The sequence below is a fragment of the Hipposideros armiger genome, unplaced genomic scaffold (genome assembly GCF_001890085.2).
Source record: "Hipposideros armiger isolate ML-2016 unplaced genomic scaffold, ASM189008v1 scaffold_17, whole genome shotgun sequence".
Classification (NCBI taxonomy): Eukaryota; Metazoa; Chordata; class Mammalia; order Chiroptera; family Hipposideridae; genus Hipposideros; species Hipposideros armiger.
In genome coordinates this window covers 5,357,254-5,381,418 of record NW_017731367.1, presented here as the reverse complement: position 1 = coordinate 5,381,418, position 24,165 = coordinate 5,357,254, and the positions used below count along the sequence as shown (strand labels likewise).

Genomic DNA, 24,165 nt, shown 5'->3' with positions numbered 1-24,165 from the left:
GCACTTCCGATTTTAACCTTTACGGCATAGTTACGCCTTTTTTTTCCCCTAGGCATTTACTGAGACTTGAACTTTTTGTTTTTCATGTTCACAGGACAACATTGCCGAGAAAGCTTGCTGTGGGGTGCCCTGCAAATGCTCTGGAGAAAGGGGTGACCGGGGGCCCATCGGGGGCATTGGGCCGAAGGTATGGTGGCTCCGCCCTTTTTCTACACCTGAGACGAGGGTTTAGAAGTCTGTCATTACCTTGGCTGGGTGATGTCTCTACTGCCACAGCATGGAGACAGAGAGGGATGGAAAAGGGTGCTCCCAGGTTGTAGGACAGCCGTTCTGAGGGGCAGACTTGTGTCCAAATACCGGCTGCCTTCTCCCTGTGCATGGGGAGAAGGACTCTGTTCCTGAACACACTGTTTCTTCACTTTATGAAAGAACCTTGAAACTAGCGGGCATCACTGGCCGGCAGCCTCCCTGCGCATGGTCAACGGGGACTCCTAGTGCTGTCTCTGAGTGACAGGGTTTCCTGATAGACCAGGAGCCTTAAAGATCCTGAAAGAAAGGAAAATGGCACTGAAATCATGAGTGGAGAACCATGAAGTTTAAAGGGACACCCAATGTCCTCATAACTCTTAGCACCGGTCTACCACATGGAGGAGGATTGGGGAGATGCTTAAATATAGACCTGCCCACCCCAAATGCGCGGATTTAACCCAGGAATGGATTTCCTTTGTTGTAGGGTATCCCTGGAGAAGATGGCTACCGAGGTTATCCTGGTGATGAGGGTGGACCCGTAAGTGACGTTGTTTTATTCCTTAAATTTTTATTTCTTCCTTGTTCCTCACGTGTTGGGATTGAATTGTGGAGTTCAAAATCTGTTCAGTTTCCAGTCCAGTGAACAGTCCAGTGACTTTCCTACTGGGAAAAAATTCATTTTTAACTTCCTTAATGTCTTAACTCAGGTTTGTACGTGATGGGAAGCAGCCTGGTGACCTGACCACAGTGTGGTCACCGGGCGCAGGGCTCTTGCTTCTTGAGAGGGAGGGATGAAGTGGCTTCTGAGACTGATGGCAAATTCAGTGTCCACTAAGATCAGAGCCCAAGCAGAGATGGCGGCGAGCCAGAACGGGGAGCAGGGGACCAAGTCAAGCTGCAATCAGGGTTACACCCTTTAGGGAGGTCTCCCAGGGAAGGCTTGTTGGTTTGGGTGATCAGTAAACCCCGGGACCCATCTGGGGGTGAATAGAGCCTTTGGGAAGCAGTACTTGGGACAGACATGGCCTGAGAGACACGAGAAGGAGGTCTAGCCCTGGGATGGGAGCAGGTGAGGTCACAGGGTCCCAGCCGGCAGGTCTGCGTGTCAGCGCTGGGCACAGACTACATCAGAGAGTTGGGAGCCAGGGGCCACGCAGAGGAGCAGTCCACCTGTGGATTCCTCATGGGGGCCGAGCTCCCACCAGACTCGGTGCCCAGAGGCCCGCTCACCTCGTCCCCCAGGAGGTGCTGCAGACCCTCCCGGGGTGCGGTGCACTGGCCTGGGGGGCAGGGATGCTGGAAGCTCCGCCCAACTCAGTCAGCATTCCTGCCAGTAAAATGTGCTTTCTCACACACGCCTTCCTTAGCGATGCACTTAGTGGAGACACAGTGACAAGCGGCTCCAACTTACAAACTGCCTTCATCTCTCCTGACAGGGTGAACGGGGTCCGCCTGGCGTGAACGGCACTCAAGGTTTCCAGGGCTGCCCTGGCCAGAGAGGAGTAAAGGTACAGTGTGGGGGACCTCCCCCAGTGTGGGGAGGGGACCGCAGCACCCGGCCCGGCGGGGAGAAGGTGGTCAGTGGCACGCGCGAAGTGGGGCACCTTCTCCAGGTGCCTCCGAGGGGAGGAAGACTGCCAGGCCTTCTCTGCTGTCAGCGTCCAGCAGCCCGTGCCCTCTGGTGGGACGGCAGCCCACAGGCTGGCAGCTTCCGGAGCACAGGTCGCCCTGGGAAGGGAGCCTGAGAACGGAGACATAGTTTCCTATGGAAACAAGAAGCTGCCAGGAAACATTCAGGAGGACAGACAGGACGTGGGCCAGGGCGGAGGGAAGGCCAGTGGCCGTGGTTTCAGCCGCTGGACCCTGAGAGGAGCCGGGGAAGCAGAGGGAGGCAAGAGAGAGGACTGTACGTGTTGGAAAGTTCTTTGTGTGAGATACTTGGATTCGAGAGCTGATTTGCTGAAGTTTGAAAGCAGGTGCTGAAGGGAAGGGCCCCCATACCACCAAGTTGCAAAGGGGCATTGCAGCTCCTGTCCCTGGCTGTCCGGGCTCAGCCCTCCTGCCCAGGGAGCCAAGGCCACCTGAGTGCTCAGGTCCAGGCAAATGAGCTTGCTGGTCTCCCACGTGCTGGTGAGAGGGCAGTCCAGCAGACTGTCCAGACCCTGTGGCCTTCGAGTCGGGGTGAGGAGCCCTGCGCTGTGGCTGAGGGACCCGCCTCCAGGAAGGAGCTGACGTCTCTTTCTCTCACCTTCTAGGGCTCTCGTGGATTCCCAGGAGAGAAGGTACTCAAACTTGTTTTTCTTTTTTACATTGAGAACTTGCCCAGTGTCTCTTGTTTCTCCTTGGCCAGGATGGGTTCTATGCTCACCTGTGTGTCTTGTCCCCTCACAGGGTGAACTAGGGGAGATCGGACTGGATGGTCTTAATGGTGAAGATGTAAGTGATTTCAGGCTCTCAGTTCAAAATGCTTTTGGCCCCAAAGAGTCCATGACTAGTACTTCAGTCTATGGTAGACGTTGTGTCAGGAATGACATGTTTTCATTGTCTTCGGCAGGGAAACAAAGGATTGCCTGGTTCTTCCGGAGAGAAAGGGAATCCCGGGAGGAGGGTACGTGTATCTCCATCGTGTTGCTGTTACGAAAACACTATAAACATTTCACTCGGGCGCTATTTCTTTTACGTGTATGTGAAGACCACCGCCTCCAAGCAGCCTTCCCTGACCTCGTCCCTATGACCCTGGTAGCTGTGACACATGTTATTATATTGTCTTGATTGGAGACTATGTCCCATAGGGCAGAGACTGAGTTTTTTTTGTTATAAATAAACCCCAGTGTCTGCACACCGTGGGTCCCCAGTAAGTATTTGTGGATTACCTGAACGAATCAGCAATATTTGGAAGTGATGTTACCTTCATGGCAAATGAGTAAATACATGGTTAACGTTGGTCTGTTTAAGATTTATGAACTAAAGAATGTGATTTTGAAGGTGAGGTAAAAATTTGAAATCCTTTCTAATTCCTAGTCCCTGCTGGTGTTTTTTATGTAGGGTGATAAAGGCCCTAATGGACGCAAAGGAGAAAGGGGAGATGCTGGAATTCGAGGCGACCCGGTAAGGAGGACCCCTTGCCGAGAGCTTGAGACCTAGGGAGGAGGATTGTGGGAGAAGAGGGCGGAAAGGAAGAACTTTACCCTTGAAATTGCTTTAAAACATGTTGATAAATATGTGGTTTGTCCTTTTCCTACAATTTTGGGGTTGCTGGAGATGTGTTCGCTCCCCAGCCATAAAGATACACTGCAAAGATTGGAAGTGTTTGCAAGGCCTGTCATACAAAGATCTGAGAGCTTTCCCAAAAATGTGGTCTCAGGACACTTTAATCCAGCTGGACTGGGTGGTCATAAAAATATTAGTGATGATGCGAATGCAAGGTTCTGAGGGCCAGTCTCTTCAGCCACATCCCGTCAGAGAACGTCCATCGCACTCTTACTGGACTTGACCCTGGGGTTGGCCAATCTTCTTAGCCCCAAACATGGGGGTGATAGGCCTTCCTCCCCAGGGAGGATGTTGTCTCAGGCTCACTCTTGCCTTGTCCTGGCCTGGAGGACAGGGGGCTGGCCCGGTGACGGTCGTCTGCTTACAGGTTTTCTAGAGCGATAGATAAGAACAGCTGCAAATGCTTCTCTTTTGCTAAAGCCAATTTAAAGTGTCTTTTTCTTGCACACATGACTCATATTCCTGACCTGTGTTGTTTTCAGGGTGAACCAGGACGGGACAACCAGCAGAGAGGACCCAAAGGAGAGACGGGAGACATTGGGCCCATGGTATGACACTCCCCATTCCTAGACAGCCTGTGCTGAGGCCCAGAGACAAAGCCCACGCTGGCTTGTCCCCAGCCACAGAGGCCATGGAAGTGGTGATCTTTAAGGCTGTGGACATCAGAGGTCAGGAACAGAGGGTCCTGCCCCCTTGAAGCCAATGGTGTGTCCCCATGAAAGGAGACTCCACTGGGGAATGAAAGCAACCCTTCCAAGAGGGGCTTCTTCTCTGCAGACCTGGTGCCCCTTAGATATTCATGAAAAGTGTTTGTCAAGCCAGAGGCTGTGGAGGTAGGAATGCACCTCATCTGATGTACCCGACAAATGTCCGCCCTCCTGTGTGTCTCGATCCCTCTTCCTGTAGCGTCTTGTGCAATATTGCCGAGTTAGACGGTCTTCTCCGCAGATGAGAATCTCATGTCATTTTTTTTCCCTATACCAGGGTCTCCCTGGGAGAGATGGGGCGCCTGGAAGGCCTGGAGAACCTGGGGAGAGCGTGAGTGCTTCTTAGGGCTTTGGGGAGCTCTGCTGTGATATTAGCAAGTGCCACCTGAGTCACCAAATACTGCTGGGGCAAAGTTACGAGCAACTTTTTATGAGGGAATCTAAAGGAATTTCTGAAACCACTGTCACCCAAATCTGCTGCTTAGAGAAGTCTCTTTCTTCTTGCTTGCTCTGTGCTGCTCCTCTTTTCCTTCTCCCAGGCCTGCGTCCTTCTTTTCCCAAAATACACTGATGTAATATCTTTGCTGCTTTCAAATATTTGGCCAGGTTTTATCCCACTAAATACTTAAAAAATCCAAACGAAACCATGAACCGGGGGGGTGGGGAGTGAGGGAGTGAGGGAATTGTTGGTTTTATAATTTTTGTGTGTGTGCGCTGCTGTAACGCAAGTAATGAAACCAGGTTTCCGTTTTCTGGGGAACTGCACCTTGCCACTGCTTTTTCAAGAAATGTCAGCTGCAGAACAGCTCAGTTTTTGAGTCTGGCATGCCTCATCTTTGAGCCTTGATGAAGAGTTGTAAAGCCAAAGCAATAGAAATGATCTCCAGGAAGCCGTTTGAAAGCTTCCAGGGCCCAGGGGCACCCAGAGTTGGGAAGACGGTCCGTGCATGGGGAGAAGTGGTCTGGAACTTGTAAATCCTCTGGGGCAGTTCAGAAAGCTGGTGGGTGCCCAGGTCAGGTCTCAGCTCAGAAACTGGCTGGGGCTGTGCAGCCAAGAACGGGGCATGCTCAGGCATTTCCCCAGGGGCACTGACGTACATGCCAAGGGATCAGCAGCTGGACGGTGGGAGGGGGTATGCTGACATGAGGGTATTTAAAAGAAACGACTCTCATCCTTAATCAGGATACGCTGTGGGCATAATTTTGCCTGTAAAATTCAGAAGAAGAGTTAATATTTGAAAATGCTATCTTTAAGGTTCTGAGTATTATTTTTTAACTATGCTGCCGAGCTGTGTGATAACAAAGCAGTGAGGAAGGACTCAATTATTACAGTGTGCTCTGCCACTCAGCTTGTTTTCAGGAAGTGACTTACAGTATAGTCGTGCGTACAGTTTGTTTTAATTCTATGCACAAGGTGGACACTTGGGTTTCAATTCAACACAGTCAAAGGCCCTTGTAGACTCAGCTCTTTCCTTGGCAGCAGGGGAGGCCTGGCAGTATGGCCCCACCTCCCTCCATAAGACCCCGCTGTGACAGGCTCATGCCCAGATGAGATGTGTCCTTCCACTGGGTACCCCACTCCTCACGTCACCCCTTCAGGGCCCCCACAGGCTGCCTCTGGCCTGAGGGATGAATCATTGAGCTGGTGGCCTCTGGTCATACTCCAGCCTGTCCCCTTTGGAAGGCGCAGCCAGCTTGTTACTCTGTGGAGGAGTGACTCAGCCCGCCCCTCCCCCACTTGCCCATGGAAGGAAGCCAAAGTCTTCCATTCAAGGAGCTGCCCTACAGTGAATAATGGCGAAGTATTGCCCCTGGGCTGGTCGGCTGGGAGAGCAGGATGTGGTTGTTGGGTTGATACAGCAATGGTCCGAGCCCTGGAACCGGCTGGTGTGACTCTCTGCAGAATGCCAGCTCCCAAGGCGGCAAAGACAGACATATCCAGATGTTCACGTGTTCCCATCCCACAGCTTCCCACTCAAGAGGAAGCGATCACTGCGTGGGAATGAATGGGTCACTGATGCAGCGAGCCCTCATTTATTTGGACTCAGGGTTTCCTCTGGAGGGTGGAGGAAGATGTGGCCAAGTCACGAGCCCCAACTAAGCACGGCTGGGCTTTTCAGGTTCACGTGTGTGCACTTGGAGCCTTACTCACTGAGGACGTGTTATACTTGGCCCGGAGGACTCGGAGAGCTTGGGACTCCTTTCCATTATAATGAACGTATTTCATTACTTCTCCCTACTGTTAGGAAAATGGTAGAAAAACAGACAGCTTGACATTCCCTTTTCACATTCCATATTTGAAATTGGCTGAGATCGTGCAGCCAGAAGGAGTCATTATTTTGCTTGGCAGGTCTGAAGTAATTCTCAAAACTTCCGCTTGGGTGACTAACGGGGCAGCGTGGAAGCAAAACTTTCCTGAGATGAGGGCGGGAAGAAGGGTGTCTTTTTATGTGAGTTTCCTCAGGGCTGACTGGGCACAGGTTCTGGCACACAGTGGATGCCAGATGAACGTGCGGGTTAAGTCGCACCAAGCCCCCAGGCTCTGTCCCCATGTCCCCTCACCGTTTGTGTGACTTCTTCTACAGGGCGGCTTTGGGAGAAGGGGACCAGCAGGAGCTAAGGTAAGCGTCTGAGCTGGCACCTCTTTTCTGCCATCACAGTGTAACTCACCGTGAGCTCTCAGGGGACTGTCCTCAAAGGGCACAGATGTGACACCACCGACGGTTAAAACATACTCCTTCTCTATGGAGGCTTATGGCTCAGTCAGGAGCTACCACCTTTTGCCCCATCTCCTTAAATTTAGCTGCTTCTAAAAGACTTGTGCAAATGATTAACAGGGAGATGGGGGTGCAAATGGGAAACAGATGGGGAGGCAGTGCACTGGGCGTCTCTTGTCTGCAGTGTGTCCACTTGTCTGGTCGTTAGAAAGTGACAACAGCTTAGTGTTTCAGCCTTCTCACCTGGGCAAGACAGGTTTGGGTCTAAAAAAAAAAAAAATCTTATGTCACAAAGCCATCTTGAAAGAAAGTGGGGCAAGAGTGAGAACCAATTGTAGGAATGCAATCTTGGCTCCACTTCTTAAATGCCTCACCCTGGGGTTATCAGGTCGATGGCTTCGGATGCCCTCGTAGAGAGGGGATTGTTGCCCTGTCCCCTCGCCCACGCATGGTTGTGGAAGAGAGCTGACATCGGTATAAACCATCCTGACCTCTCCCTGCATCTTCTCTCTCTTCTTTCAAAGGGCAACAAGGGTGGTCCAGGCCAGCCGGGCTCTGTGGGAGAGCAGGGGACCAGAGGAGGACAGGTCAGTACCCCCGTGAGACCGTGTGCCTTGTGATAGTTCCTCAGATGCTCTATAGCGTTTTCCTTAAATTGAGGTGACAGTCAAGTTTACAAAACTGAACACAAAATTAATCATTGTAAAGTGAACGACTCAGTGACATTTAGCACGTTCACAGGGTTGTACGACCATCACCTCTAGCTAGTTTCAGAACATCTCATCATCCCTGAAGGAGACCATGTACCCACGAGGGGGTCACTTCTCACTCCCTTCCCCCCAGCTCCTGGCAACACTAATTTCCTTTTGGCCTTTATGGATTTGCCTATTCGGACATTTCATATAAATGGACTCATTTAAGAGGTGGCCTTTGTTGTCTGGCTTCTTTGACTCGGCGTCATGTTTTTGAGGTTTACCATGTTGAAGCGTGTCTCGGTGCTTTGTTCCTTTCTATGGCTGAGCAGTATCTCACTGGATGGATGGACCACAGTTTATTGATGGATGCACCGGTTGATGGACACTTAGGCTCTTTCTACCTTTCGGGGATTAGGACTAGTGCCACAGCGAACTTTCGTGTGAAGTTTTTATTTGAACACTAGTTCCTTGTGTTTTTTTAAATCAACTTTGCCACTCACCTTCTGGGCTGGGGCTGCTGTCCCTACCACTGAGATAGCAGCGTGGTCTCTCTTGGCCTTTTCGGCCAGCAGAAGCGAGGCTCTGGGCTCCATGGAAATGCAGGTGCCATCCTGAGCTTCCATGGAGTGTCACCTGGACACAGTGCTTACACTGGCCTTTTACTTCTGCAGGGCCCACCTGGTCCCACTGGTCCTCCAGGCCTGATTGGTGAACAAGGCATCCCAGGAACTCGGGTGAGTTGGTGACGGTCCCACCCTGTTTTGCTCAGTGTTTAGCACGGTACCTGCAAAGACTGAGGACAGACCATCCCCGTAGCCTGAGTCTTTGGCAGCACCAACCCTGGGTCAGCCTCAGCCTTCACCGAGATGGGCTGGTTTACCTGTGGAAGGAAGGGCCCTTGCTCTTGGTGCGCCAGGGGCTCTCAGGGCCCAGGGGGTGCCCCTTCTGATGTGGGCCAGCTGGGGCGTCAGTGAAAGCATGGGTCGCCTCATCTCAGAGGTCATAGGATGGAACTGCTGACAATCGAGCAAAGTCTACTGAAAGCCTCAGATTGTGCCAAACTGTTTCATATTTGGCCCCTGGAGTTTGGCTCTGTGGCTCGATATTTTTATTTAAGGAGGTCCCCATCCTCAACTGTGACACAGAAGATGTCCCTTAAACTTGCTGTCACTGCAAACTTCCGTGTCTGTCCTGGCTGTCAGTGACGACCAGCAGACGTGCTGTACCAACCGAGCCGGGACCAGGCACCTGGGTCTCCATACCGGCTGTTCCTCCTGCATGACGGACATTCAGGGAGCCATGCTATGACTTTTTAGCGATGACTAAAACCTGGTCATGAACTACCTAAAGGCACAAACATGTTTTGTTGTGGAGGCAGGAACTTGGTGAGAGTTGTTTGCTTAGAAAAATCCTTCCTGAGTTTCAAATCTGATAAATACCTATTTTAAAAGCTGTATCTTTTTTCTTCAACATTTATTTCAGCTCTGATTAGTTAAGAATTGAAGACAGAATAAGGGTGAGCCAAAGCTCTTAGTAGTCAGCAGTCACAGAAAGCTGGTCCCACCGGCCTTGGCCTTTTGTGAGGGCAGCTCCTGGGCTCTGGGTGAAGGCTCGCATGGCAGGACACTGATTCAGCCACTCACTCGGGATAAGTGCACACAGGTGTCCACACCTGTCCAGTCCCGTGTCACTGTGGAGATGTGGGGAGCGAGTAGGAGCCAAGCTGTGCATACTCTGCGCTGTAGTCAGGGATGTCGAATCTATACGCACATTGAAACTTGCAATGGGTGGACTTCCGCAAAAAATGGCCCGAGCGGTCATACTGATATTTTGGATTTGCACATGCTGCGTCCATGCATGTTTGCATTTGGGTCTCCAGCACCGTGCCTGGCGCTGAGTGTGGCTCTGACCTGCGGGTGTGTGGGGGAGGGTGGGACGCAGACACTTGGGCTGGCAGGGCGAGCGTTGCTCAGACACTCCTCTCTTCCCCTTCCAGGGAAGTGGAGGGCCCCCAGGTACTCCCGGAGAACGTGGCAGGATCGGGCCCCTGGGAAGAAAGGTTTGTTTCGATGAAGGCTGAGCTCGTTTCCTGAGGTCAGGACTGGCCAGGCCTTATGTGGCCTCTCCCTCATTTGTCAGCCCACCACCTGCTCAGTTTGCACATCCTTTCTCCTCACCTCTGGTCTCTCCCACCCCATCCTGCCCTGTTGGTAGCTGCCTTGGCCATTATGATCCCTGTCCCCACCACAACTTGTGCTCACTGGGTTGACTTTCTTGTCACCAGAACAAACCCGCTGGCAGCCGTGGATTATCTGCTCGTGCCACGGCATGTGACGACAGTGCAGCATCCTCAGAGCCATCAGAGCAAATTGGTAGCACTTAGAGCATCCATACTGTGCTGAGCACACACCCTGAAATGCTGGCAGTGCAGCCAGCAGCTGTGCCAGCCACGTTTATTAGTCCAAGAGCCCCGGATGGTTGTTCTGGATGCCAGCAGCTTGTTATGTGATGGCTGTCTGAGAACCTGCACCTATAAGCCTTGGGAAAAAACACAACTTATCATAACCCATCTGAAAGGGCAGCATTTTCTCCATACAAGAAATGTGTTCCTGTGAATCCAAACTTGTCTCCATGCCTCCTGTTGGTGGGGTTGTATTTCCTGCTGAATTCAGTGTCCACCGACTCTTGTGACATCTTCTTTCCCTGTTCCTCTTTGTCTCTCTTTTCCCGTCAGCATGTCCCCATGCCATGTTAATGAAAAAAAATCAAACACCAACCTTTTTGGATTCTTTACAGAGTCCACTCAGGAACATTGCAATTCAAAAAAACCATTTGTATCAAAATTTAAAAGGCAAAGTTAGCAGCTGGCAGTGGCCCTACCAGTGGCATCACCTAGAATGAAACAGGGCTTGGAATCGCATTTCAAATCCATCCCAGACCCTCAGGTGTCTCAGCTTTGTTTCTCGTGTGTAGGGCGAGTCTGGAGATCCAGGACCTAATGGAGGAATCGGGACCCTGGGGCCCCGTGGGGAGACGGTAAGATCAAAGAAGATTGTTGCTTACTCTTTCCTGCAAGGATCAGGAAGCAGGGAGATGGGGCCTTGTGCTGGTCTAGCCTGTGTCGTTGCAAATTGGGTTCGTTACAAATACAGGTGACTTGATACTTCTTGTATCATTGGGGGTGTGATTGAAAATGGTGAAACCTGCTGCCTATAGTAAGCAATTAACTTCAAAATAAGTTCTGTTTCAGTGAGGTGGGGGTGGGGTGGGTAAAGACATTATTCTCCTGTATTTTTCCGGGTATGTGAACGTGGTGGCTTATTGAAGCTTAAACCACGTTCATTTCCGGTCCTGCAAATGCTTTGTGAGCACGACTAGTTGGAGCTTTTCTGCAAAAACAAAAGACAAAACAAAACAAAACATCCTTGGGCTAAAATAGAATTGGGTTTGATAAAGCCTCAATCCAGATTGGAACAGTTTTCTTTGGTTTTTTTTTTTTTTTTTTTTTTTTAGAGGGCAGTGTCACTGGCCCTCATATGTGGGATCCGAACCGGGGTCCTCTGACGTCCCAAGCCAGCTCTTAACCATCGCGCCACTCGGCCGGCCCGGAACAGTTTTCTTTGAATGAGACATTCTAAGAATAGAAATTATTACCTTGATAACTCATTTCAAAAAGTGTTATTTAAAATAATATAACTGCTCACCAACAATAATTTTCTAGGATACATTTCCATACAGGAGAAAGAAATCTACAGCACATTGGGAATTTTTCTAAAATGAGTCAGTATACCTAAAAACTCTATAAATGGACCTTGTTGATCTGACTTATAACCCCAAAGCTTTTTTTTTTAAAAAAAAAAAAGATAAAATATTTATCTTGTGTGTTTATCTTCTCTACAGCTAATTGAAGTTTAAAAAAATCCATTTCTGTTACTCTCAGTCTTAGAAGCAGAGGGAGGAAAAATCAGAATTTAAAATCTATTCACAGCATAGTGGGAAAACTCTTCCTGATTCATAAATTTGGGAGCAATAACTGTTTAGCTGTTGGTGTCCATTTAAAACTGTAAATTAACTAAGTAGCATGTTCCATGTATGTTTTAGGGATATTAAAGTGTAGTTTACATACATTCTTCTGATTCTTTTGAAATAATTAATTGTGTCCATTTCCGAAAGCTACTCTTGAGAGAGTGATGGGGACAGATCTGAGCATCCCCAGAGCGGGTGTTTGGAAGGATGGAAAGATGGCAGTCTTGTGGCATGAACTGGAGGGAAGGGGAGGGGCATGGGGGAGAGGGGAGAAGGCCTGAGCACAGAGGACTCAGGAAGATATGAGAGGTTGAGTCCTGTGTTCTTGCTTTGAAGTAGGATCAAAGATGCATAGATGCATAGAGTCAAGGTGACCTTCACGAGTCCTTTCAACTCTAAGATTCCTAGGTTTGATGAGTCTCTGATTCCACATCCAAGCAGTACCTTTACCAGTAGCTATGAGGACATCTTTCCATTGGTAGTCCACCAGCACCATTTTGCCAAAGGAGTCCCTTAAGCCCTCCCCCCCCTCCCACTTACAGCCATGGTCTTGTTTATATACCTGGAGGGCGGGATAAGAGTAGGAACAGGTCCTCGATCTGTACCTCCATCCGGGAAAATTTCAGGGACTCAAGCATCTTCTGCTTAGGGCTCTAGACGGAGGTGGCTGTGGTGTGCCTAGCATGGTGGCCTGCAGTAATGCTATTTCTCCACAATTAGGGAGATGACGGGCGAGACGGATTTGGCAGTGAAGGACGCAAGGGCAAAAAAGTACGTACTTCTGACAGGCATTTTTTAAAGAATCGTTTCTGAAAAGGTTCTTGGAATATAGTCAATTTTTCTTCTTGATGACTCTATGGATATATTTTTTCTGCTCAATAATTTATTTTCGATGAATTTAAATTGAGACCAAATATTGAGTCATTTATGTGTCTTTTATAGGGAGAAAGAGGATTTCCTGGATACCCTGGTCCAAAGGTAAATGTTCCCTTAGTGGTAAAAAGATCACCATTGTTTTAGGAGGAAACGACGTGGCCATGGGCTGCGAATCAGAATATCTCAGTTCTAGTTTGGGTCATCCACTTGCGAACCAAGTGACTCGGGAAAGGCCCCGTCCTCTCCATGATACTCCCTCATCTGTCAAATGGAAATGACAGTACGCATGGTGCTTGTCATGGTGCTTGTGAACGTTAAATGAAATGACACTACAGCAAAATACTCTGTAAACCTTAAAATGCTATAATTATATATTATCATTATGGGTTCAGTAAGCTAAGGCTGGGTCTGCAAAAGACACAAATGCACAAGTAACCGAGTGGAAAAGGAAATCAGAGTTGGCCATTTGGCTGCCCTGAGAAGTGGGAGCAGATGCCCCAGGGACCCTCAGCAAGACCTTCCGTGCCAGAACCTCATGGTGCTTCTTCCTGGCTTTCTTCCCAGGGAGCCCCCGGTGAGCCAGGAACAGGGGGAGCTCCAGGACCCAAAGGCAGCAGAGGTCGAAGGGTAAGTCTGCCGTCACCGTGGCTGCCGGTGGGAACGGGAGTGTGCGTGGTAGGCGATTGAACACGGACTCCTCCACCGCGTCTCTGAGCCCTGTCCTCCTCACCTGCCACTGGGCCATGACAGCATGGGGTGTGAGCAAAGGAAGCCTAAGCCGGAGGTCAGGGTCCTCAGGACTCCCTGTGGTCGCGTCTGTGTTGTCCTTCTGCCATGCCCCCCTTAGAGGAAGCCCCGGGAGCCCCTTTCTCTAACACGTCTCAAGGGTTACCAGCCCATGGCCCACTCCCAGCATGGCACCACAGGGACGCAGATCTCAGAAGGAGCGATGGTGACGTCTTATGTGGTCACCTCTGGTCTTGCCCGCCAGATGGGGAGGCAACAGGATTTCATGAGGCGCAGGAAGTGCTTCCAAGGTTCCCTGGCTCAGGGGTGAGCCAGGCTCAGACCGCGCGCTCCTTTCCTCCCGCCATGAAGAGACTCGTCTTCTTCCTCAAGCTGACGTTGGCTCTGGAGGGCTGTCTTCATTGGTGGCTGTTTCCTCGTCCTTTTAAGACTGCACTGAGTCTTCAGTTAGCAAGCTGGGGTCTAGATATGGGTAAAAGTTCCCAACAGTTATTTTTAGCTTAAAATGTAGTTAAAATCATAGTAATGATCCTGTTATTTGCTTCATGAAGATGGTCAAACTAAGTCGTTTACTATTCAAGATGGGGTTTTAAAACTTGGATTAGTTTTCTAGACCAAACAGTGATCTAATTACATGTCAGCTACAGGTTTCTTGTGCATCCATGGATAGTCTTATCAGTGGCCCTCCGGCAAGCTCTCTTACCTGAACCTGCCAGAGAACATAGCTGGGGGGAGACGCACTTTAGTTTCGTTAAGGCCGCTTGTCCCTAAACTTGAATTTTGAACACATAAGTTCCCTGACAGTGGAGATTTCTGGTGGTGACGGGGGCCATGGGCTCAGATCGCCTTCATCACCCTTTCCAACTGCAGGAGTTGAGGATTTTCCTTCTTCTGCCACAATTGACCTGTCCTTGTTCTGCCCCATCCTAGGGAAATTCAGGACCTCCAGGCACAGTCGGACAGAAGGGAGACCTTGGGTACCCAGGACCATCCGTAAGTACCTACCCAGTTCCGATCCAGCACCGGGGGGCTGGGTGACAGCCTTCACATGGTCCCTGAAAACTTGCCACTGTCTCCTTTCCTCACAAAGAGGCATGCACCATTTTTGTTGTTACTATTTTTATTTTTGTTTTCTAAACCACTTCCCTTCTGATACTCCAATGGAACAAAGAGCTTTTGAGCTTTAGAGTGACAAGAAAGTTTTAAGACAAGTTTCATGTGGAACTCCAGGCTAGGGCATATTGCAATTTCCTGGTGTGATTTCCTTGGTTGAGGCTTGTGTAGGGGACAAACAGAAGAGAAAATGTTTTAATACCTCTTGATTGCATCTTCTGGAAGGAGTGTAACTATGTCAGACCTCAGTTTGGGGAATACTTTCTTTGGTCTACAGCCCCCAAGGGAGCTGCTGATTCATGGTTTAGTCATTTTCCTGCCACCTGGAGCCAGGAGGGTGCCCCTCTGCAGCCCTCCATAAAGTCTCTTCGTTACTCACACCTTTGTTTCCTTATTTGAATTTCTCCCTCTACTATCTTCCTACATTGAAATTGATGAGGTTCAAAGGAGAATGAAAAAGGTAACTCAGGACATGGAAGATCACTCCTAGAAGAAAAGCTTAAGGGATTAGACTGGTTGGGCCCGGGAGAAGAAGGCCGAGTCAGGGGTTTAAATGAATGAAGCCCTTTAATGGGAGATCGATTCACCAGGTACCGTGGGAGGCAAGTGGGCAGAAACAGCCTCATGGAAAGACGCCCGCAGGTGACTGCCTGACCATCAGGGTGGACACATATCGTAGTGAGATGCCGAGAGTGGTGGAGGGTCTTCCCTGGAGCAGTCGGCCAGCATGCTTTAGACCTGGAGCTGACAGGCAGCTAAGTGACTCCCCACTGTCCTCCTGTGAACAGGATGACCTAAGGTAGCAGGTGAAAGGGTGTTCTTCCCTTTCTCTGAAGAAGTGGTGTTTGGGCTCATGTGCAGATATATGGTTTACGTGGCTTTGTAATGAGCTTCCAGGTTTTCAGGGTATGGAGCTGTTTACCTCACAGGTGAAACAATTTTGTCCTCAAAGTCTTTTTTGCTCTTTGAGCAGTAAAATCAAATTTACAGGGAGAGCCTGAAGTGATCAAGGTTGGCTAACGCCCATCTCTGCTTCCTCTGTCATGTTTCTGTGGTCAGGGACCGTTCCTCACGTTCCACGTCTCACGTTAGCCTCTCCTCCTTTTGTTTTACAGGGTTCCAAAGGTAACAGAGGCGACTCGATCGATGTAAGTTGCTTGTGGGCTGCGTAAATCATTGTCCTGTAAGCCTTTTTGTCTGCTCTCCTTACACCTGCTTTCCTTTCCTTTTAAAGCAATGTGCCCTTGTCCAGAGCATCAAAGATAAATGTCGTAAGTACACGATTTCCTGCTGTCTGTGTTGCATTTTTATTTGCACATTTGAAATTCTCACCCGGTAGACATGTCTTTCACTCCCCTCTTTGTTTTCTTTACAGCTTGCTGCTACGGTAAGTTAATCTCAGTAGTTTGACTTCTTCTGAGGAAAGAGGCAGACCCCTTTTCCAGTAAGTAAAGTGTGTCTTTGAAAATCCCCCACTTCCCGCAGGGCCCCTGGAATGCCCCGTCTTCCCGACAGAACTGGCCTTTGCTTTAGACACCTCTGAGGGGGTCACCTCAGACGCGTTTGGCCGGATGAGGGATGTGCTCTTGAAGATTGTGGGCGACTTGACCATTGCTGAGAGCAACTGCCCACGGGGGGCCCGCGTGGCCGTGGTCACCTACAACAATGAGGTGACCACGGAGATTCGGTTCGCCGACTCCAAGAAGAAGTCCGCCCTCCTGGACAGCATCAAGAACCTTCAGGTGTCTCTGACATCCAAGCAGCAGAGCCTGGAAACCGCCATGTCCTTTGTGGCCAGAAACACGTTCAAGCGAGTGAGGAACGGATTCCTGATGAGGAAGGTGGCCGTTTTCTTCAGCAATAAACCCACGAGGGCATCCCCACAGCTCAGGGAGGCTGTGCTGAAGCTGTCGGATGCTGGGATCACGCCCTTGTTCCTCACGAACCAGGAGGACCGGCAGCTCGCCAACGCTCTGCAGGTCTGTGCCCTGTGTGCCTTGGTGACATCACCTGCTCTTGTTAGGCTCTGAGAAGGTTCTCAGGCACGTCCAGGCCCTCCTGGATGTATCCATGCCCCATAGTTTCTCGAAGATCCTGGAGGAGGCTGGTCTGACTGAGAACTTCAGTAGTGAGATTTCCAAGACAGCCCCTGGCCCCAGCACTAGATTGGGTCCTTCGTCACATGTCGGAGGACACCTCCCAGGGCTGACCTGGGAGGCCTGCCATCTCCTAGTGAGGTCCCCAAACATTGGTGACTCCAGCACCCCAGTGGGCACCAGTCTTCAAACCTTTCTTCAGTCAGGCTGGCATCCAAGGGGCAGCCCGTCATGTAGCCACGCGCCCCCTTGTCTTTCGCTTAAATAACTTGTTTACTTGTAAGTAGTCCGTTAAAATTTACTCAGTGTGCATTCTGGGTTACTGTTCAAGAGAGGTGGATGACGGCCATCGAGGGGACGAGCAGGGAGGCCTTGGCTCTAGTTCCAGGCCACCCACTTTCTACCTTTAAGCCTCTTAAAGGAACATGGTCATGTCACTTAACCTTTGTGTGTCTGATTTCTCACCTGCAGAAGACGAGGCGAGGGTAAGATGGGGGCGTACATCTTTCTTTCCGAACTGGATATTTTATGGCTTGCCCGCTGCCTATGTCAGCGAGAGACGGTTGGGTTTTTGCTGCCGTCTCTTGGGGTTTGTTCTGCCAAACCCAAAGCCACTGAGAGCACAGAGCACTGGGCTTGGACTGCCAGCCGTGTGCTCTTGTAAGGGGCGCATTCACCGACATCTCCCCTATGTGAGCCGAGTGACCCAGAGCCACACAGGGTTCTCAACAGCATAGTTTCAGCAAGTTTGAAAAGTTAATTAGTCATTCATTAATGCAATTTAATTTTTCCTTAAATGAATAATTAGTGATGGTGTGCCCGGTGCCGTGATGGGCAGGACTATGTGAATCTTGCAGAAATGATTCGTTACTGGCTTTGTCATTTGCTACTTGCTATTATTAGTGCTGAGAATGACGACCTCATTTAAGGCCCCACTATTTGCTATACTAGGCCCTTGACATATGTCATCTAATTTAACCTTTCAAATAACTCCATTGGCAATTTACCATGATTACCATGGTAAACGGCTTTGGGTCCAGAAGAAAATACAGGGGTGGGATTTGAACATCTGCTCATTTCAGCAGAAGAAAACCTCTATTTTCCTATTAAACTCAGTGTCTCCTAACCTTCCCTCTACAAAAAGAAAGAAAAAAAAAGAGAAAGAAGATATTGATCTATTGGGAAACTTATTTTACTGATGTTACCTTAGCTCACTCGTCAGCGGTATTTTCAAGTAGTTACTTATGACTCCTATCGAGCATTTCCTTTTGTTTGAACCAGATCAATAACACAGCAGTGGGGCACGCGCTTGTGCTGCCCGCCAGAAGAGACCTCACGGACTTCCTGAAGAACGTCCTGACTTGTCATATTTGCTTGGGTAAGGTGTTTCCCCAGCGGGCATCTGTCCAGCTGCTGCTGCATGACATACTGTCCATGGGGGGACATTTGAGTGAATAATCATCATCTGCTTAGAGGGCTTCCGTTAAGTGAAGATTCATAAAGCTGGTATTTACCAGTGTGAACGCTACGTAAGCAGTTTCCATACTTAAAGTGACACCCCCCCAAACAGAGCTTGTATCAGATAGAGAAGGACAAGTTTTATAGGTGATAAAGGAGAAAGTGGCTCTGCTTACATTTTAATATTGGAGTCCAGATTTTAATGATCTGCCTTTGAGACTTTCTAGAACACATTTCTTCAAAGAGTGGCCAATAAGTAAGGTGGCTTTTCTTTCCTTGCCTTCCCTCCCAAACCCCTTCCCTCCTCCCCTTTCTAAAGCCTATGCCACAGTATACTAACAAGAATTTTGCCTACTGATTTGTTTAGTAAGTGTTAGGTGATGAAAATGGAAACCTGGCTACAATAATGTCAGCAGGATATAAGTAGGTTTCCGGGTTCTGTGACAGTTTTGATGACCCCCAGGCTCCCGGCCGATTGCTGTGCCACGTCCTGCTGCAGGAGTCATGGTATAAACAGGCTACCGTGCTTCTTTCTAGATATCTGCAACATCGACCCGTCCTGTGGGTTTGGCAGCTGGAGGCCCGCCTTCAGGGACCGGCGAGCTGCGGGCAGCGATGTGGACATCGACATGGCTTTCATCTTAGACAGTGCCGAGACCACGACTGTGTTCCAGTTCAGTGAGATGAAGAAGTACATAGGGTACCTGATCAGACAGCTGGATGTGAGCCCCGACCCCAAGGCCTCCCATCACTTTGCCAGAGTGGCCGTTGTGCAGCATGCACCCTATGCTTCCGTGGGGAACGCCAGCGTGCCGCCCGTGAAGGTGGAGTTCTCCCTGACTGACTACGGCTCCAAGGAGAAGCTGGTGGACTTCCTCAGCAGCAGGATGACACAGCTGCAGGGCACCAGGGCCCTGGGCAGCGCCATCCAATACACCGTCGAGAATGTCTTTGAAAGCGCGCCCAACCCGCGGGACCTGAAGATCGTGGTCCTGATGCTGACGGGCGAGGTGCCGAAGCCACAGCTGGAGGAGGCCCAGAGAGCCATCTTGCAGGCCAAGTGCAAGGGCTACGTCTTTGTGATCCTGGGCATTGGCAGGAACGTCAACATCAAGGAGGTGTACAGCTTCGCCAGCGAGCCAAACGACGTCTTCTTCAAACTGGTGGATGAGTGCACTGAGCTCAACGAGGAGCCCCTAATGCGCTTTGGGAGGCTGCTGCCGTCCTTTGTCAGCAGTAAGTCCTGCTGGACGTCCCGGGCCCTGGCCCGGCTCTCCGTTGGGCCACACCCTTGGGCTATCAGTGGTGGGGGCCGCAGGCCCAGGCGTGGAATAGGCAACTTGTGTGCTGACAGTGCCTTGCTCTTTCACTCAACAGTACGCAGAGGGTGCCAAAAAAGTGTATACACATTTTAAGAAAGGAAAAAACTGTATTAAAATTGTAATACTCAATATATGCTGATAACAAGAAAAGAATGCAAGTCACATTTGACTTCTGCAATTACAAGAGGTGCTCAAAGTGGTTCTTGTCAGTGTCCAGACACTTCTGATTACGGTGAACTACTACTTGAGCAGCGCTGACCAAAGTGTCCACTGGTATAGCTGTGCATGCCATTTCAATTTCTTCACATAGTGCCATGTGTCTCAAACTCATCACAAATGCGTGCAGTTGTTAGGCGTGTTGGAGGTTCTATTGCATCCTCATGCCTCCATGTCATTGTACATCCACAACATTCTCAAATTTCGAGGTCTTGTGCTCCTCGAATGACAGCTGTGCTTCTGTCGTTTTCTTTGTCCTGCCTGTCGCATGGTGATGCTAGCATTCATTTGATGAATGCCATCTTTTGAGCAAACGTCATACTACACGTTGCTACCGTAATTCAATTCAACTTTGAAAAATAATACATAGATAACATCTCTTAAGATGTGTATACATGTTTTTTGGCACCCTGGTATACCAATGCCCGCCACATCCCAGGCACACGTTAGGAGCCAGAACTGGCAGGGAACGCAGACGGAAACCCTATCCTTGTTCACAAGTTTGTTCAACCAAATTCGACTGGGCACCTCCCGCCCATGACACGTTGTCCCTGAGAGTTTATAGTCTAGGTGGGGGAACGGGTCAAGTGCACAGTTATTATGCATGACATAATATGCTGGCATGTCGCAGAGACGTGTATCCTGATGGGGCATTGGTGTGGCTTCCAGAAGGAGCGGCATTGATCTGGGCTTGCATACCAGCCCCACACTTGGAAACCTTTGAGTGTTTGCCAGTGTGGCTCCCCTTCCCACAATGCTCGCTATCTCCGCTTTAAAAGCAAATCCACATTTGTCTTCAGAACTTATGTCCAGTGGCCCCTACTCAGCCTGGGTGCTCTCCACTCCCAAGCCTTGCTCATCGTTAATCTGGACACTATACTTACCTCATCTATTATGTGGCCCGTTGGTCATTCATTTATGGGTCTGTGGTCCTGTGGACTGTGTGGTCTTAGAGAAGGTGTATCACTGACCACTGTGTCCCCTAGAGCCTCACAGAGAGTGTGGCCCCGAGTTGTCACAGGAAGGCATCTAACAAAGGAGGGAGATGCGTAAAGTATGGATAAACACGTATATATGGAGTGGTTATTATTCAGGGGAAAGGTGAGGTCCCCCAAAACAGTGTTCACACTTATGAAGCCTGTCCCCCAAAAGTTTTAGGGAAAAAAATGGGAAGCAAAGGTAAGCCAGTCAGTTTACCCTGGGGCCATTGTCTTCAGAAGATTGAAAACAAAAGTTTTGCTAACCACCACATTAAAAGTAATTTGGTTATAATTTGATGTTTAAGAGCTTGGAACTTGTTTACTCTGCACTTGACTTTCCTTCTATTCCTGTCTTCCTCCTCACATTGAGGAAACATTACCTTTAACTGAATCACCCAAATAATTGCCAAGTGGAAGATATTGGCTTAAGATGTTTTATAGATCAAGTACCATTATACTTAAGGTTTAAAATCACTGGACTTAGCATGTCTGGAAGAATTAATTAATACAACAGGTATTTATGGACTTCCTACTATATGATTCATTTAACTTATTAGAAGATTCATTTTAATTTGCAAGTTATTCACATGTACTTTATATATATATATATATATATATATATATATATATATATATATACATACATATATATAATTTTTTTTTCCTGTTTCTCTCTAGGTGAAAATGCTTTCTACTTGTCCCCAGATATCAGGAAACAGTGTGATTGGTTCCAAGGAGATCAACCGGCAAAGAATCTTGCGAAATTTGGTCACAAACAAGTGTAAGTGACTATAATAATTGTCTCCCAAATGACAGTGCTAGAGGGAATACAGAGGTCCTCCAGTGCCTAACTTTATGGGGTGAGGACATTGAAATCCAGAAAATGTGATGTCCCAGATGTCACGTGGGACATTCTTTTTGAAGCCTCTGTTGTACCTTTAAGCTTTTGCTGCATAACAAACAACCCCAAACATAGTGGCTTAAAACAACTATTGATTTAATTTGCAATTCTGTGGGTTAGCAAATTTTGCATGGGCTCAGCCGGGCAGTTCTTCTGGCCTCTACTGGGCTCCCTTGTATGTTTGTGGTCAGCTGCTCATCAGCTGTGGACTGGGTCTAGCATGATCTCAGCTGGATGGCGCATCTCTGCCCCATGCGGTGTCTCATTCTCTAGTGGAAAACCTGGGTTTGTCCACAGGTGACTGGGCAAGGTTCCACGAGAGAAGGCGGAAGTGGGCAAGGCCTCTTGAGACCTAGGCTAGAACAGACACACTCTTACTTCTGACACATCCTATTGACCAAAAGATGTCTAAATGCCAGCCCAGCTAGATTTAAGGGTGAGGAGGACTTGTCACATCACAATGTAAAGGGCATGGGTACAGAGAGGGTGGGAGTTGGGGCCCTGTGTCCCAACAGTCTACCATATAAAAAATGATTTGTTATAGAAGGATTAGATATATTAAGCAAAAAAATGGGCTACAAATCTTCAAATGATTAATGCTTTAATAACACAGGTGATGGTAGTAGCGATGGAAGGCCGCATGTACTCTACTAGGGAGACTAATGAGATGGTTAGGAGATGGGAAGGACTATGATGACCACAGGGATGCTGGCCACCTGGCATGTGCTCAGTAACCTTATGACCTGCTCCTTCTTTGGTGCCAACTCCAGGAGCAGATGGGAGAGCAATGTGGCCATGTGACACAGAGCTAGGTGGGGGGCATGTGGTGCAGAAACTGAGCACAGGGGTTCTGACTGCTGCACCCAGATGAGATGTGGATTTGAATTATCCTTGAAAAACGAACATCTGGCTTCCTCCTAGCTGACCTCCAGGGTCGAGAGGCAGAGCCCGCCTCTTCCCACTGTGTACCCGTCTGTCATTCAGCCCTCAAGTCCTTCAGCTCTTGCCTCTGTCCTCAGAGGGGACACTTCAGATCTCGGTCTCGTTAGCTGAGCTTCGTTAGTAAGGCAGCTGTGGCCCGTTTCCAGCACTGTGATGCCATCCTGCCTGATCTCGCGTCACAGGCCTTTAATCATCTTTATAATTCCTCCCGAGCATTTCCTAAAGTTGGCTCAACCTTATCTTTAGAGAAACAGAATGGACAAACCTAGTCTTTGAAGTTTTATGATACCAGCTTGAGCAGACACTGCATATGACATATAGCACGATCTATCACATAATGAATGTTCGTCTCAGGGCAAGAAAGAGACAAAGGGTGGGTCTGGGCCATTGTGTCTGTTTAATTATGTTGCTGTTCTCTTTAGGGATTCGTAATAGATCAAGAAATTGTGTAAAGTGCTCTCTTTGGCAGCACATATACTAAAATTGGAACGATACAGAGAAGATTAGCATGGCCCCTGCACAAGGATGACACGCAAATTTGTGAAGCGTTCCATATTAAAAAAAAAAAAAAGAAATTGTGTAAAAACCAACCACACACATACAAATTAATGCAAACAAAAATACACAGTAAGCCCTGGGAGTGGAAATAATACTCTGACTTTATAATTTTCTAGCTAAGCACAGCATTTTGTTGAGTGGATGCTTTCTTATATTGGGAGTAGCCATTAACTGATTTTATTTAATTTTTGGTGTATATCAATTGAGTAGATCAATTTTTATAATTAGTATATTGGTCAACTATTATTGTTAACAATACAAATAATGACTATTAAAATATTTATTATTGTCTCTTTACTCTCTCTCTGCTTTTATCTCATAAATTGAAAATAAGATGTCAGATATATCTATAGTACAATATAGGCTTCATGTTTAATGGTTCTGTTTTTTTATTGCTGTTCATTGAGTTTTCTGCGGCGCAGGTCCTATGAAGGAGTTTAATATATGCAATTTTATGTGTAAGACAAAAAAACTCCTGTAGCACATTTCGCATAGCTCATGGGGTTATGTCTGTCTACAGTAGACAGCAGGCAGTGATTATGTATGGGTTGAAACAATATTAAATTTGTTTTAACAGGAACATTCCAAATAATGTCACTTCAAGTCCGACATCCAAACCAGTGACCAAAGCAAAGCCAGTGGCCACCACAGAACCAGTGACCACCACAACCAAACCAGTAACTATGGTAAACCTGCCGGCCCCTGCAAAGCTGCCCCCTGCAAAGTCAGCCCCTGCAAAGCTGCCCCCTGCGAAGTCGGCCCCTGCAAAGCTGCTCCCTACAAAGCTGGCCACCACAAGACTTGTGGTTGCCAAGCCTGAGGCCGCGGAGATGGACATGGTTAGACCTGCAGCGGCTGTGAAGCCCATGGCAACGAGGTCTGCAGCTGTGAAGCCAGCAGCTGCAAGACCCCCCACCACTGCCAAACCAGTGGCCACAAAGCCTGAGGCCCCCAAGCCCCAGGCAGCCAGACTGGCCGCTACCAAACCAGCTACTGCTAAGCCCATGGGTAAGAAAGCTGTGAGTAGGGCTGCTGACTGCTTATGTCTTCAGTTACTGTGTCTAGGGCATGTCCCTCGATGCCTGTTTACAAAGCAATCGAAATAGTCATTCATCTGGGATTCGTACATCTAGGTGATGTCTTCTAAAAGGTGCCGATCAGGGCTGGCCGAGTGGTGCGTTGGTTAAGAGCTGGCTTGGGATGCCAGAGGGGCCCGGTTCAGATCCCACATATGAGGGCCAGTGACACTGCCCTCCACAGCTAAGATGCTGAACAACAGCTCAACCTGGAGC

At 48.8% G+C, this 24,165-nt stretch overlaps 1 protein-coding gene across 6 annotated transcripts in view; it reads left to right on the top strand.

The window, feature by feature from the left end:
• The window catches only part of COL6A3 (collagen type VI alpha 3 chain), an 81,987-nt gene that overhangs the window by 45,408 nt on the left and 12,414 nt on the right, over positions 1 to 24,165 (top strand). For all 6 annotated transcript variants that reach the window (XM_019629997.1, XM_019630038.1, XM_019630033.1 and 3 more), the window contains 26 exons: positions 95 to 187; positions 734 to 787; positions 1,686 to 1,757; positions 2,505 to 2,531; positions 2,641 to 2,685; positions 2,804 to 2,857; positions 3,295 to 3,357; positions 4,002 to 4,067; positions 4,504 to 4,557; positions 6,812 to 6,847; positions 7,468 to 7,530; positions 8,310 to 8,372; positions 9,635 to 9,697; positions 10,612 to 10,674; positions 12,385 to 12,435; positions 12,607 to 12,642; positions 13,105 to 13,167; positions 14,218 to 14,280; positions 15,516 to 15,548; positions 15,635 to 15,671; positions 15,776 to 15,787; positions 15,886 to 16,379; positions 17,778 to 17,874; positions 18,492 to 19,190; positions 21,151 to 21,253; positions 23,451 to 23,881. In XM_019629997.1, coding sequence (XP_019485542.1) covers positions 95 to 187; positions 734 to 787; positions 1,686 to 1,757; positions 2,505 to 2,531; positions 2,641 to 2,685; positions 2,804 to 2,857; positions 3,295 to 3,357; positions 4,002 to 4,067; positions 4,504 to 4,557; positions 6,812 to 6,847; positions 7,468 to 7,530; positions 8,310 to 8,372; positions 9,635 to 9,697; positions 10,612 to 10,674; positions 12,385 to 12,435; positions 12,607 to 12,642; positions 13,105 to 13,167; positions 14,218 to 14,280; positions 15,516 to 15,548; positions 15,635 to 15,671; positions 15,776 to 15,787; positions 15,886 to 16,379; positions 17,778 to 17,874; positions 18,492 to 19,190; positions 21,151 to 21,253; positions 23,451 to 23,881 — 2,935 coding nt within the window. The remainder of the gene's footprint in view (positions 1 to 94; positions 188 to 733; positions 788 to 1,685; positions 1,758 to 2,504; positions 2,532 to 2,640; positions 2,686 to 2,803; positions 2,858 to 3,294; positions 3,358 to 4,001; positions 4,068 to 4,503; positions 4,558 to 6,811; positions 6,848 to 7,467; positions 7,531 to 8,309; positions 8,373 to 9,634; positions 9,698 to 10,611; positions 10,675 to 12,384; positions 12,436 to 12,606; positions 12,643 to 13,104; positions 13,168 to 14,217; positions 14,281 to 15,515; positions 15,549 to 15,634; positions 15,672 to 15,775; positions 15,788 to 15,885; positions 16,380 to 17,777; positions 17,875 to 18,491; positions 19,191 to 21,150; positions 21,254 to 23,450; positions 23,882 to 24,165) is intronic.